Here is a 13,088-nt window from a genome sequence, read left to right on the forward strand (position 1 = left end):
AGTAAAAACTGCATTCATGGTCTGGAGAGGGCACTTTTTTTTACAGACAAGTAAAAGGGGCAGGGGCTTAAGCCCCCTTTGCTGTCAACAGTATGTGTGCACGTGCCTGCATCAGAGCATGCATTGGGAAGGCTAGTCGCTGTGTCAACGTTTGTTTTCTGCATAGTATATCAAAGGAAGTGCACGCAAACACTCCCACTCGTCTTGAACATGTGCTGGACTCAGAGAACATGCTGTGAGCCTGTGACTCAGACAGAGAGGGGGAGGAGGGGAGAGACAACAAAGATATGAGCCGAGCAGACTATAGAGAAGATAGAAGAACAAGAGCAGTTCAAAGGACTACATTAGAAGGAAAGGAGTGGCCCCCAAACTGTGGAATAAACTCCCCGTCTCACTTGTTCCCGACGCACGCAGACTCACTCCCTAGCTTCCACCGTGGCCTGAAGACCTCACCTCTTGAGACCTCGCCTCTTCAGACTCCACCTAAGCCCATAGCACTTATCCTAGCATTCGCCTACCCCCAATGACCAATGACCATTAAGCTTTTTACTGATTAGGTGCTCCGTCTACCTACATTTTTGAGCCGTGCAAACCGCTCCCATAAGTGGCTGTGCGTGTGTCCGTAGCCTTTTTCCTCAGCGGTTTGCCATAGTAAAATGTGGCATCATGTTTGTCTAGTGATGTCATATGTCGTATGTCTGTAGCCTTTTTCCTCAGCGTTTTGCCATAGAAAAATGTGTGTGTCCGTAGTTGTGTGTGTGTCCGTAGCCTTTTTCCTCAGCGTTTTGCTATAGTAAAATGTGTGTGCGTAGCATCATGTTTGTCTAGTGATGTCATATGTCCTATGTCTGTAGCCTTTTTCCTCAGCGTTTTGCCATAGCAAAACGTGTCATAGCCTGTACATCCTAGACTTAAATCCTAGTTATGCAAGCACGACCACCGCTCACTTCACATTGGGTGTGATTGTTTTGTCTAGATTGATATTTCTATGCATTTGATGTATTGATGTTGATGTATTGATGTATTACCTTGCTTAATGTATTGATGTATTACATCTTATTCTAAATTGCTCTGGATTAAAAGCGTCTGCTAAATGCCTAAATTGTAAATTGTAAATTGAAGGAAAAGCACAGCAAGCAGCAGAGGAACGACAGGTGCTGAAAAGGGCTGAAGAAAAGAGGATGAGAGAAGGAAGTGCGATGGTGATGTTAGATAAAACTGTCATGCTCAGATTGGCAGAGATACGGAACATTAGAGATGCAACGTTCGCGAACGAATCAAATCTTTTGAACGGCTCTTTGAAGTGAACGATGGGATCTGGTTCGCGGAGTAGGGAGTCATTCATTTGGCTCGCGACGCGGTGCGGCGCCGCCGCGATGGCGGTGCAGCTATTTTAAAATAGCCGATGTAGGCTACAAGCTTACATTGTGCCAGGCCTAGCCAGTTGGAAAATCCTGGCTATATACAGTACGCCGCTAGGGAGGAGCGAGTTCATTGTTGCCTGCTTGGTTTTTTAAGGTGTTGCATGAATAACATTAGTCAAGATAGCTTAATTTACACACACGTTTTATAAAAAGGGTAAATACAAAATTGTGATCTCAACTGTCAGAAGAGGAATGTGGTGCCAGACCGTGCCACATTGTGGATTCATGTTGAGCCAAAAGAGCCAAATGAGCCAGTCTTTTGAACGGCTCTTTTAACTGAGCCAGATCCATGGCCCTGGCTCACTTCAAAGAGCCATAAATTGCATCTCTACTGAACATTTCCACTCAGATGTCTGCCACACAACCAGGCACAATATTGAGCTCACAATGCAAACGAATGCAAGACATGCTGGCGTGGGGAAGGAATGAAATGGTGCCCACTTTCAGCCCTTGGAAAAGTAAATCAGGTGAAATAAGAACCATGAGAGAGACTGTATGTTACACAGAGGCATTCCCATTCCCATCTCATTGAACAGGGGTCATCGTGTCATTTCAGTCTGACAACTGTTGGATTGAATTAAAATATTTTTGAGCATAATCAAGCATACGTATCTAAAGCATAGTTTGGCATCAGGGCTCTTGTCTCTAATCATTCCATGAACATTTTAATCAAGAGAAATGCCACCTAAAATGACAGGGTGGGAAGGGCAGCAGCAGATACTGAGGCAAAGGACAGCAGAGAGGCAGCATACAGCAGCACAGCAAGGAGAGAAGCCAGGAATGAACAGGTAGGCAGATATGTTTAAATAGACCGCCCTGATCAGCCAGAGAGTGCATGTGACTGGTCACCTGATCATGGTTGGCAGTTGGCATACTGCTTGATAGGCAGGCTTTGCATTATTTTTTGGGACGTTTCTTTTAATCCAGACACAATTTAGCTTTGGATAACTTCTGTTCCAGAGACCGACGCAACACACTGTTGAGCATGGGAAACCAAACATCTCTGGACCAAAGAGGAATCCCCCACTTCCAATCCTTTCATGTGTCAGTCCTGTGTGAGTACTGTGTATGTTTTCTTTTTGCTCTGCTCCCTGGTATCTTTTGCTGCCACCTGTCACCAGAGGGTTGCTGTGGCGTCTTGCTGTGGCTCCCATTATTGCTTTAAAAGGAAAAATATATATATATATATTCTTGACTTATTTGCACTGACTTTGGTCACTTTTTTTCAGGCCCTGCACTATTGGGTTGTGTTGGTTGTACTGTGTATTATTGCGGTGTTGATATGGCGGTGCGGTACTTGTGTTGCATGACTGCATTGACTAGCAGTGACTGTTATGTGCACTCTTTTGTTTGGCACTGTTTGCTAAGTTATGCTTGAGTTTAGCTTTTTTGTGTGTGACGTGTCACTTATGAGCGTTGAATGTTTCGTGGTCACTTTATGTATATATTCTTCTTCTCTTTTTGCAATAGCTTTCGACACTTTTTGTTTTATTTATCTTTTTTTGTGCTTGCTCTTTGGACTGTATACTACAGTACTCTTTTTCTTTTTCTTACTTCTCTGTAACTTGTAACCTTAACTGCTGTGCTGCCTCTGGGCAACTGAATTTCCCCTGTGGGATAATAAAGGTATCTATCTATCTATCTAGATTGATAGGCTCTCCTTATTGGCTTATTGCTGCCAATGGGCCGATCATAAGGCTATAGGTTCACTGATGAGAACTGCTGACACCTGTATTTGTTGGTGGCCCTGCTTGGCCTTCTTGCACATGTAATTGCTCTGTTGTCAATACAGTACCTGTGGTTGTGAACTCTTGATTCTGATATTGTTACTTGTTCTAATCTTCATACACTAAGATTTGTTTTTTCAATTTATCCTGGAGAGATTTTGTGAGACGGTGAGTTAGATTAGGGTAGTAGGAGCTAGGTAAGGTTTGTTGTTGTTGTGACTTGATTTAATTTGTGTTAGTTGGAAATGTAGGTTGGTAGGTTGGTTATATTAAGACTAGAGAGAAATGTCCTTTGGCCCCTGGTCTTTCAACAAACATTTTCATTTGTCGTCCCCCTTTTTTTGCAGGCAGTAGTTGCTGCCTGCACCTAATAGTCTGCACCTAATAGTACAGGGGCTAATAGTGATATTTTCACAAATTGGTACCACCCAAGGTGACCGTACGTGTTTTACATTTTTGTCTTCCTACATGTCTCTAGTTTACGTTTTGGTATGATAACCCTTTCTGAGAAGTAGCTTAATTGATGTTATCACCCGCTAGAGTCGGTCTCCCATCGACTTTCTATACAGGAGGAAAATACCCAGAAAACATTTTTTTCCTGGGTATTTAAGTAGGATGTGAGGCCTGTGAGGGGTCTAACTAGGGGTTTGTCATGATGCTGAATTCATTGCAAGCATTTGTTTTGCACAAAAAACATTCATGGGGCTACAAATGGCCCCAGAAAACGATGGTTTAGTGATGAAAAGTGATGAGTCATCACTTTTCATCAGTTTCATCAGTTTTGTGGGCATTTTCTGTATGAAGAAGAAAATCCAAAAATGTTACGGTCACCTTGGGTGGTACCAAAGTTTGTAGCCCCTGTACTATATGCAAAACACTGATGTTGGTCTACAGGGAAACCAAAGGTTCCTTAAAGTTTGTTACCCTTATACATAGTGACATAACAGAAAGGGAGATATTAGGCATGCTGCATAAATTAATTAAATAGTCAGTGAATTAATATTAGATGTGTTGTTGTCTTTGTGAGATATTAACCATGCTCACTTCATTCATATTAACCTGGTTGGTGTTGTGCTTAATTGGACTGTAAAATCTAATTAACTTGCTGTGCTCTACTGTATTGTATTGTAGCACTATTTAATATGCACAAAGTCATGCAAGGTCTCTTCTCTAACACACACACACACACACACACACACACACACACACACACACACACACACACACACACACACACACACACACACACACACACACACACACACACACACACACCAGTACTACTTCACTCTCCCTTCATAATTATCACATAGCAGCTCATTGCACACTGGGCCATCTGTTGTCCCCACACAACACACACATGCACGCGCGTACGCGCACACACACACACACACACACACACACACACACACACACACACACACACACACACACACACACACACACACACACACACACACACACACACACACGCACGCACACTCAGATTCACGCACGCACGGATATTGGGCATGTATCTATTCTGCATGAGGCAAGACCCAAATTCTTAACTAAAATCTTTGCTTCTGGAACAGAATATTTTGAGATGGGGGTCCGCGGCCAAATACATAATCATTTTGGGGGTCCTTGACATGACAACGTTTTTCAGAAGACTGTTGATGGAGCTGATATGTTGCATGTAGAAAATTGTCTGCCTTTGAAAATGTCTAAAACGAAGTGATATTAACAAACTTTAATCCCTCACATACAGAACAGTACCTTGGTGCTGTATTTCATTGCAGTGTTGTATTATGCCTCACGCAATAGTTTTTTTTCTGCACTGCCTTGTTTTATGGTTGTGAAACAAAAATGTTTGCTTGGTTCATTCATCGCGAACTTGAACATGAATCTAAACTTGGCTATCAAAGTGCCGAGTAATGTTAATCTGCTCAGCCGTTGACCTGCTGGCATAAAGCAATATGAGCCTTTTCACAGCAAGACAATCCAGGGGAGAAATGCTGCAATAACCGCTCGACATGGGGCTCAATAAGTGCACTTGCTGTGAGATAAAAGCAGATTTTAGGGGAAACATCTCCCGTTCGCAGCGTAACTGCAAGGATGTGAAAACGATTAGCATTCATTTGAAGCTGTTGGGATGAGAGCATTTGGAAAACTGAAGCCTTGCTTTCAAGAGTCATGAAAGTCACTGAACGAGCTAAAACACACCATTAAATTCCATGGATACCTCTGATATGAGAATAAACATGAGCCAAACGGTTATCGTAGACGGGTTTATCTATAATAGACTGTATATCGCCACAGTCGGGCAGAAACCTCGTATCTCCAAGTTTCAAATGTGTGTTTTTTTTGGTAAATTAAAGCCCTACTTCATCGTAAACAAGTGTCGCACAACGCCTCTGTGTGCTTATAGATCAGCTATTTTCACTAGTTTTGTTCATTTTTAAAATTATAAATACAAAATGAACGGTTTTGGACATACAAGGTTTCCACCTGACAACGACGATATGCAACATGCATAGGAACTTAACTTGGTTATGGATTACACATACACACGTCCTCAAACTATTTACAGAAATATACAGTTTGTAGATTTAGCTCCCACCGTGCATTTATTTTTGCAACAAATGCGATCCCAAGTAAAGCCGTCCCTCCAACAAATCAATGCTAGCTGTTTTTATGGCACAGTTATAAATAAGGCCAAGCAAGCCGTCCATAACAGTTTTTAATGTCTCTATATAGACTTTACCATCAATTCTGCCCGGGACAGCTGCAGCATTTTAACACGGGTCAGCAGTGGGGAAAGACGGTTTTGGTAACAACATTGTTCTTGTGAAGCACTTTAGTACTTACAGGTGATAAGGTATCAGATAACGTATCAAAGCAGATTTTAGACCGGTACCCGTTTGTCAATCCTTGTGATTGTTGTTTGTCTCTAAGACCCACTTAATCAAATTGTGTGTACGTGCGGGCGTACGTGTGCGCGTGCGTGCGTGCGTGCGTGTGTGTGTGTAGGGGGACTCCCACACTTCAATTATTTACAGGAGAGTGCCATGCATCTGTTAGTGGACTGACAGGCTCAGACACACAGATGGAGATTTGGATGCCACTCGCGTTTCCTCTCGTCGCTTTCTCCTCTCCTCTCTCATCTCTTTATCTCTTCTTATCTCTCTTCTCCACGTCTGTTTTTCCCTTCATCTGTTTATCTTCTCTCACCTATTTCTCCTCTACTCTCCCTTCTCTTCTCTCTTTTCTCTTCCATTCTCTTCTCTTCTCTTCTCTTCCATTTTCTTCTCTTCTCTTCTCTTCTCTTCTCTTCTCTTCTCTTCTCTTCTCTTCTCTTGTCATGTCATCTCCCTCGCGCCGTGAGATAAGGAGGACTGGAGAGATGCTCGCAGAGCGATAGAGAGAACAGGGACATGCTGGGCCCCTCATTCAGCCCGGGAAAAAGAGTTGGAGAGGCCCTCATTGCGCGCTATAGAGAGAGATCTCTCTCTATAGCGCTGCTGCTACTCAAAGATTTGTGACAAAGTGACAAGCCAGTGGGCCAATTACATGAGTTATATTTTGTCGTTGTTGGGTGGAAACCTTGTATGCCCAAAACCGTTTGTTTTGTATCTATCATTTTAAAAATGATTTAAACTAGTGAAAACAGCCCATCTACAAGCACACAACGCCTCGCAGTGCGAGGCGTTGTGTGCTTGTAGATCTGCTGTTTTCACTACTTTTGTGCGACGGCCTTGTATGACGAAGCAGGGCTTTGCTTTTCGAAAGAATGTACACATTTTAAATTTGGAGATACAAGGTTTCTGCCCGACAGTGACGATCTACTTTGTCGGCCGCCCCAGCCCCCAAAATGGAACGAAGGCCGACATTTTATTTTTAATTCTTTCCTAATGGCCGGCCTGGACTGGCCGGGAATGAACCGGCCGTTCGGGAGTTGTCCCGCTTTTCCCAATGGCCAGCACGTCCCTGAGAGAGAAAGAGACACTGGCGGGCGACGCGTCAGCTCTCTCTCTCTCTCTCTCTCTGAAGTGTGAGAATGGAAATAATTCATATTCCGCTCAGACATGCTTCCTCTGTGTGTCTCTCTCTCTCTCTCTCTCTCTCTCTCTCTCTCTCTCTCTCTCTCTCTCTCTCTCTCTCTCTCTGCATCTCTACTCTTACAGTATTTGCACTTGTCTGTCCTCTGTGTCAATCTCCCTCAGTTTTTTAGTGCTTGTTCTGTTCTTCCACGTTACCTTGGAGACACAGTTAATAGTCAGGGAATTTTAATAAGACCCTGGGAATAAATTCCTTACCAAACAATTTCCTCACCAATGTGTTCGTAAAGGTGTCTAGTAACATATCTAACAAAGATTGAAATTCAACATCCCTAGCAAAATGTTTGACAGCTAGGGTAATTCTGGGTCTCATTCACTATACTCTGTACTATAAGGGAAAAAATCACTCCCAAAAATCTGCTTTAAGTGGGGTGTGAGGGGTCTAACTAGGTGTTTTTAATTATTCTGAATCCATTGCAAGCATTTGTTTTGCACGAAAAACATTCTTTGGTCCAAAAATGGACCCCATACACCTTGTGAAAAGTAATGACTCATCACTAAACCATAGTTTTTTTGGTGTGAATGAGACTCAGAATTACCCTAGCTGTCAAACATTTTGCTAGGGATGTTGAATTTCAATCTTTGTTAGATATGTTACTAGACACCTTTACAAACACAGAAGAGAGAAAAAAAGTGTCTATCACTCAAAGATTTGGAGGACCCCCTGTAGTAACTCTGGGGACCCCCAAGGGACCCCCCCTCCCCAACCCTAACCCCCACTCTACACAACCTGATTATAAGTGCAAGTAAAGCAGCGTCACATCTGCATCCAGTACACAGAACACAGTACCAGTAAGACTCCCTAATCGGGAGATAAGCGACCGTCAGGTCGCAGCATGATTTTAGGCCAAAATGTGTACGAGCAGTGTCCAAAAATGTGAAAGAATCAGCCTGATGGTGGCGCTATATGGGACAGATCCATGTTGATGAGATGAGTGTAGACATACTGTGTACCGATTTGAGTGATTTTAGGGCCAAATCTGTAGGAGTAGTGTCCAAAAATGTGTTTTAAAAAATCAGCCTGAAGGTGGCGCTAAATGGGACAGATCCATGTTGATGAGATGAGTGTAGACATACTGTGTACCGATTTGCGTGATTTTAGGGCAAAAATTTTAGGAGCAGTGTCCAAAAATGTGTTTTGCAAGAATCGGCCTCATGGGGGCGCTAGAAGAGGGGCATGTGAGAATTGATTGGAGGTTGTGGTATGGCAGGCAAGGAATGTGTGTGCAAAATTTGGCACGGATCGCGGCAACGGTTGCGGAGATATGAGCAGGGCAAAAGTGTGACGTGTGACTGACTGACGGACTGACGGACTGACGGACTGACGGACGGACAGCCGGTGGAGGTTTTGATAGTAAATGCGACCTGACGGTCGCAACAATCAACCATCAGTGTTATTTTTCACAGGTAATGGTTACATTAACGCTAAGGATTTTGCTGTGTATGACCTCTGACCTGTCACTCTCGAACAGAGTTTTGCTGTGTGCGTGCGTGCGTGCGTGCGTGCGTGCGTGCGTGCGTTGGTGCGTGCGTGCGTGCGTGCGTGCGTGCGTGCGTTTACAGTGTACTCACCGAAGAGTAGAGATGTCCCTCTCCGTTCATGGCGATGTAAAGGCCAGTCTTTACTGACTGGATGGCCACTACTCTCAGTCCCACCGGGATTAGGTTAAACAGTGCTGGAGAGAGAGAGAGAGAGACATTAGGTTAAACAGTGCTGGAGAGAGAGAGAGAGAGAGAGAGAGAGAGAGAGAGAGAGAGAGAGAGGGAGAGAGAGAGGTTTAGATGCAGGGCAGGAATTTCATGGAGGCCATGAAGCCGTTGCCCCTCAGTTTGGCCTTGTGCCCCTCAAATCAATGGCAAGACCTGAGGCCACAGTGGCCTTAATGCCCCAGCTGACTGGACCACTTTCTCCTCTGTCTCTTTCTTGTCAATATGTAGACAGTAGACACCAGTGTCTCTTTCTTGTCATGTAGACACCAGTGTCTTTTGTTGAGATTCTTAAATCTTAACTCACCCGAATCCCCATCTCCATTCAGGCCGGGAACACATTTTAGTGTATGGGAGGGGCTTACAGTACATGTACAGTATGTGGCAACATATTTGTTTTTGTAGGCTAATTTCTGATTTAGGCCTAAATAATAGGTTAGGCCTAAATGGGTTAAAACAATCCAGTAACTTTGATTGGTGCAGTATTGGTAAATACCATCATTTCACTGCAGATTAGGTCATTATCATCCCTAACCCTTAAATTCAACAAATTAATTTAATGGACTAAAATCGTGTTTTATTTGATGGTCTTCCTGCCCTGGCATTTGGCCTTTGTGCCCTAAAAAAATCAACAACACCAAAGGCGCACATGCGTGCAGGTACACATGATTGTATTCAGTGCATCTTTTGTGTGCCGATGTTGTTGTTTTTTGCCATGGTATGTGGGGTATGTGCATCTCCATCACATTACATTTGTTGCAGGTATTTTGCAGCATTATCACAGCAGTTGATAACGTTTTGAAGAGCTGTGTGTGTGTGTGTGTGTGTGTGTGTGTGTGTGTGTGTGTGTGTGTGTGTGTGTGTGTGTGTGTGTGTGTGTGTGTGTGTGTGTGTGTGTGTGTGTGTGTGTGTGTGTGTGTGTGTGTGTGTGTGTGTGTGTGTGTGTGTGTGTGTGTGTGTGTGTGTGTGTGTGTGTGTGTGTGTGTGTGTGTGTGTGTGTTTCTCCTGTGGGGTAAGATAAGGCATATTTGCCTCTGTGCATCTCCATCAAATTACACATGTTGCAGGTATTTTTCGCCATTATCACAGCAATTCAGCACAGCAATTCCTTTACTAACATTTTGTTCTTTTTCATTGCACATTGGACTGTGTTTCATATTTAGGACAAAAGCATTACGTCTGAATTTGCGTTGCATTGTATCACACTAATCCATTGGGTTGCATTACACAGAATCAAAGATTTCTGTCTCACCAACAGCATCTATTCTAGGCCTAAGGCTAAAAACAGCCTTACAAGACTATGGTTTAGTGATGAAAAGTGATGAGTCATCACTTTTCACACTTTTTGTGGGTCCGTTTTAGCCCAAGGAATGTTTTTTTGTGCAAAACAAATGCTTGCAATGGATTCAGAATCATGAAAAATCCCTAGTTTGACCCCTCATATGCTACTTAAAGCAGATTAATTTTTTGCTTTTTTTCCCCCTGTAATGTAAAGTTAATGGGACACCAACTCTAGCGGCTGATAACACCAATTTAGCTGTGTCTCAGAAAGGGTTACCTACCAAAATATAATCTACAGATATAGAGCTTTTCAAAAATGCATGGTAACCTTTGCCACCTTTCCGATACCGACATCTCGTATGGCCCATGGACTAATAAGCGCAGAGGCCAATCTGGGCACTTCTATTATGTGCCATTCAGGAGCACAGCACCCACAGTACACCTCGCAGGCTGCTGGAGGGACGGATGAATAGAAATGAAAAGGAAGAAGCTACACAATAAGTTTGTCCCCCAAAATAGCTGAGACCGTTAATTGCATTCACAGCATTTGGCAAAATAATAAATGTATTTCCAAATGAAACGGTGGTAATCTCTCTCTCGCTGTGTTTTTACATTTTTGCCAAACGCTGTAATGTCAGAAAGGGGTGTGTGCGTGCGAATATTATTGTGATTGATAATATTCCACGGAAATATTGCAATTTATTGGCAGTTTCACACCGCTGTAACCGATGTTAACCCTAGAGTTCTCAACGGGCCTGAAAATGAAGGCCCCGGCCCTAACTGGGCTTTAAGCGGGCCGGCCCGAGGCCCACTAGTAAGCATACATTTTAGGCCCTACCCTAACGTTGGGTCGGGTATGGTCGGGTTTGGGAATAATTTGAGAACTCTATCACAGAGTAAAAGTAAAATGTTTTCTTTTTTCATTGAGCCCGAGGCCCTACCCGGTCCGACTAATTAGCATACATTTCAGGCCCTACCCAAACCCTAATGTCGGGTCGGGTCGGGTTCGGGTATGGTCGGGTTCGGGTATGGTCGGGTTCGGGTATGGTCGGGTTCGGGTATGGTCGGGTTCGGGCAGAATTTGAAAACTCTAGTTAACCCTCTCATCTGCCTTAATGGTACAGTAAGCTTGCACCAAATAGTGCATTGGATGCAATTTCTCCACATTCTAAAGCAGTGGTTGTCAACCATATTTGAGCTCACAGCATGTTGCAACATGGTGTGTTGTGAGCTAGTATATCTGCTATTTTTATAACAAATATGTAATCAATAATCTGCTTTCATTTCATAATTTTGCATATCTCTGCTGTTGGGCTGAAACCTCCTAACTCCAAAATGTTCATTTTCGGGAAAATGAGCTCAAGTGGAGTTAGGAGGTTTTGACCGAAGGGCTTTTTACTACTTTTCATTGGTTCAATATTATTTTAACCAACACACAGACATAAAGGGTGTTCAATAGCACATATTTATGAGAAAAGAAAGGGCCAATCGGGTGGAGTTAGCTGGTTTGCATAGAAAGTGTGGAGTTAGGAGGTTTTGTCCCAAGCACTTTTTACTACTTTCCATTGGTTCGATATTATTTTAACCAACACTCAGCTGTAAAGGGTGTTCAATAGCCCTGATTTATGCCAAAAAATCTAAAACCTCAAAAATCTTGTTGAAAGGTTTTGGCCAGACAGTGACGATATGTAGTACGTCATGTTTTCCCTTTTAGGCTAGTCAATCTAAGGTTTGACCCAAAAGAAATGCAATAGTAATGGTTCAAGGTTTTTTATGATCCTTAGGGTCATCCAAATAACATATAAAAAATTGCGAAATATATATTTAGTGGATCAAGGTAAATTCAAGGGGTTCATGTTTGTGTCCATTCACTTACTATACAGGAAAAAAAGACCCCCCAAAAATCTTCTTTAAGTAGCATGTGAGGGGTCTAACTAGGGGTTTTTCATGATCCTGAATCCATTGCAATTTGTTTTGCACAAAAAACATTCGTCAGGTTAAAAGCAGACACCACAAAACGGAGCTGGCCCCAGAAAAGTGATGACTCATCACTAATCCATAGTTTTGAAGTGTCCGTTTCTAGCCCAAGGAATGTTTTTCGTGCAAAACAAATGCTTGCAATGGATTCAGAATCATGAAAAACCCCTAGTTAGACCCCTCACATGCTACTTAAATAAGATTTTTTGGCGGTCTTTTTTTCCTGTATAGTAAGTGAATGGACCTAAACTTGAACCCCCTGAATTCACCTTGATCCACTAAATATATAATTCACAACTTTTAATATGTTATTTGGATGACCCTAAGGATCATAAAAAACCTTGAACCATTACTATTGCAATTTCTTTTGGTTCAGGCCCTTTTTTAGCTTAGATTGACTGGCCTATTTTCCTTTAAAAGTCTGTGTGAGCCTGGGGGTATGGCGAGGGGGTTAAGAAGCGGCCTGCAGAACCGCCGATCAGAGGAAGAGACCAAGAGACCATCACTATTGCCAGTAGGCAAACCATGCATTAACCATCACATACGGACAATCTGTGCTCTTAAAAAAAGAGATACTCTTATAAGTTATTGTGATTCTGGATGAACTGTATGTACATGCCCAGACAAATTATGTAATGTAATATCTCTTACTCTGAAAAGCCTTTAAAAGATTGAAAACATAAATAAAATCAATCAACAACCAAACCGGCCAAAACCTCATTCCCTTGATATGCTTCTGCAGCCTGCAGGAGGGGAAATAGTGACATCTGCTGGGCCTGTGGGCCATTGATGAGAACTTGTCTGCTTCAAATCCAACTGGTTGAGACACTACTTTCTAAAGCAGGGGTCTTCAACGTTTTCAGGCCAAGGAC

At 42.9% G+C, this 13,088-nt stretch overlaps 1 protein-coding gene across 2 annotated transcripts in view; it reads right to left on the reverse strand.

Moving 5' to 3' along the window:
• LOC308280521 (fibroblast growth factor 14-like) overlaps window positions 1-13,088 on the reverse strand; it is a gene marked incomplete at both ends in the record, with an annotated part of 91,851 nt that overhangs the window by 9,073 nt on the left and 69,690 nt on the right. For both annotated transcript variants that reach the window (XM_080720828.1, XM_080720827.1), the window contains one exon: window positions 8,824-8,927. In XM_080720828.1, coding sequence (XP_080576954.1) covers window positions 8,824-8,927 — 104 coding nt within the window. The remainder of the gene's footprint in view (window positions 1-8,823; window positions 8,928-13,088) is intronic.

This window comes from Nannobrachium achirus (genome assembly GCF_963921795.1).
Source record: "Nannobrachium achirus genome assembly, chromosome: 24".
NCBI lineage: Eukaryota > Metazoa > Chordata > Actinopteri > Myctophiformes > Myctophidae > Nannobrachium > Nannobrachium achirus.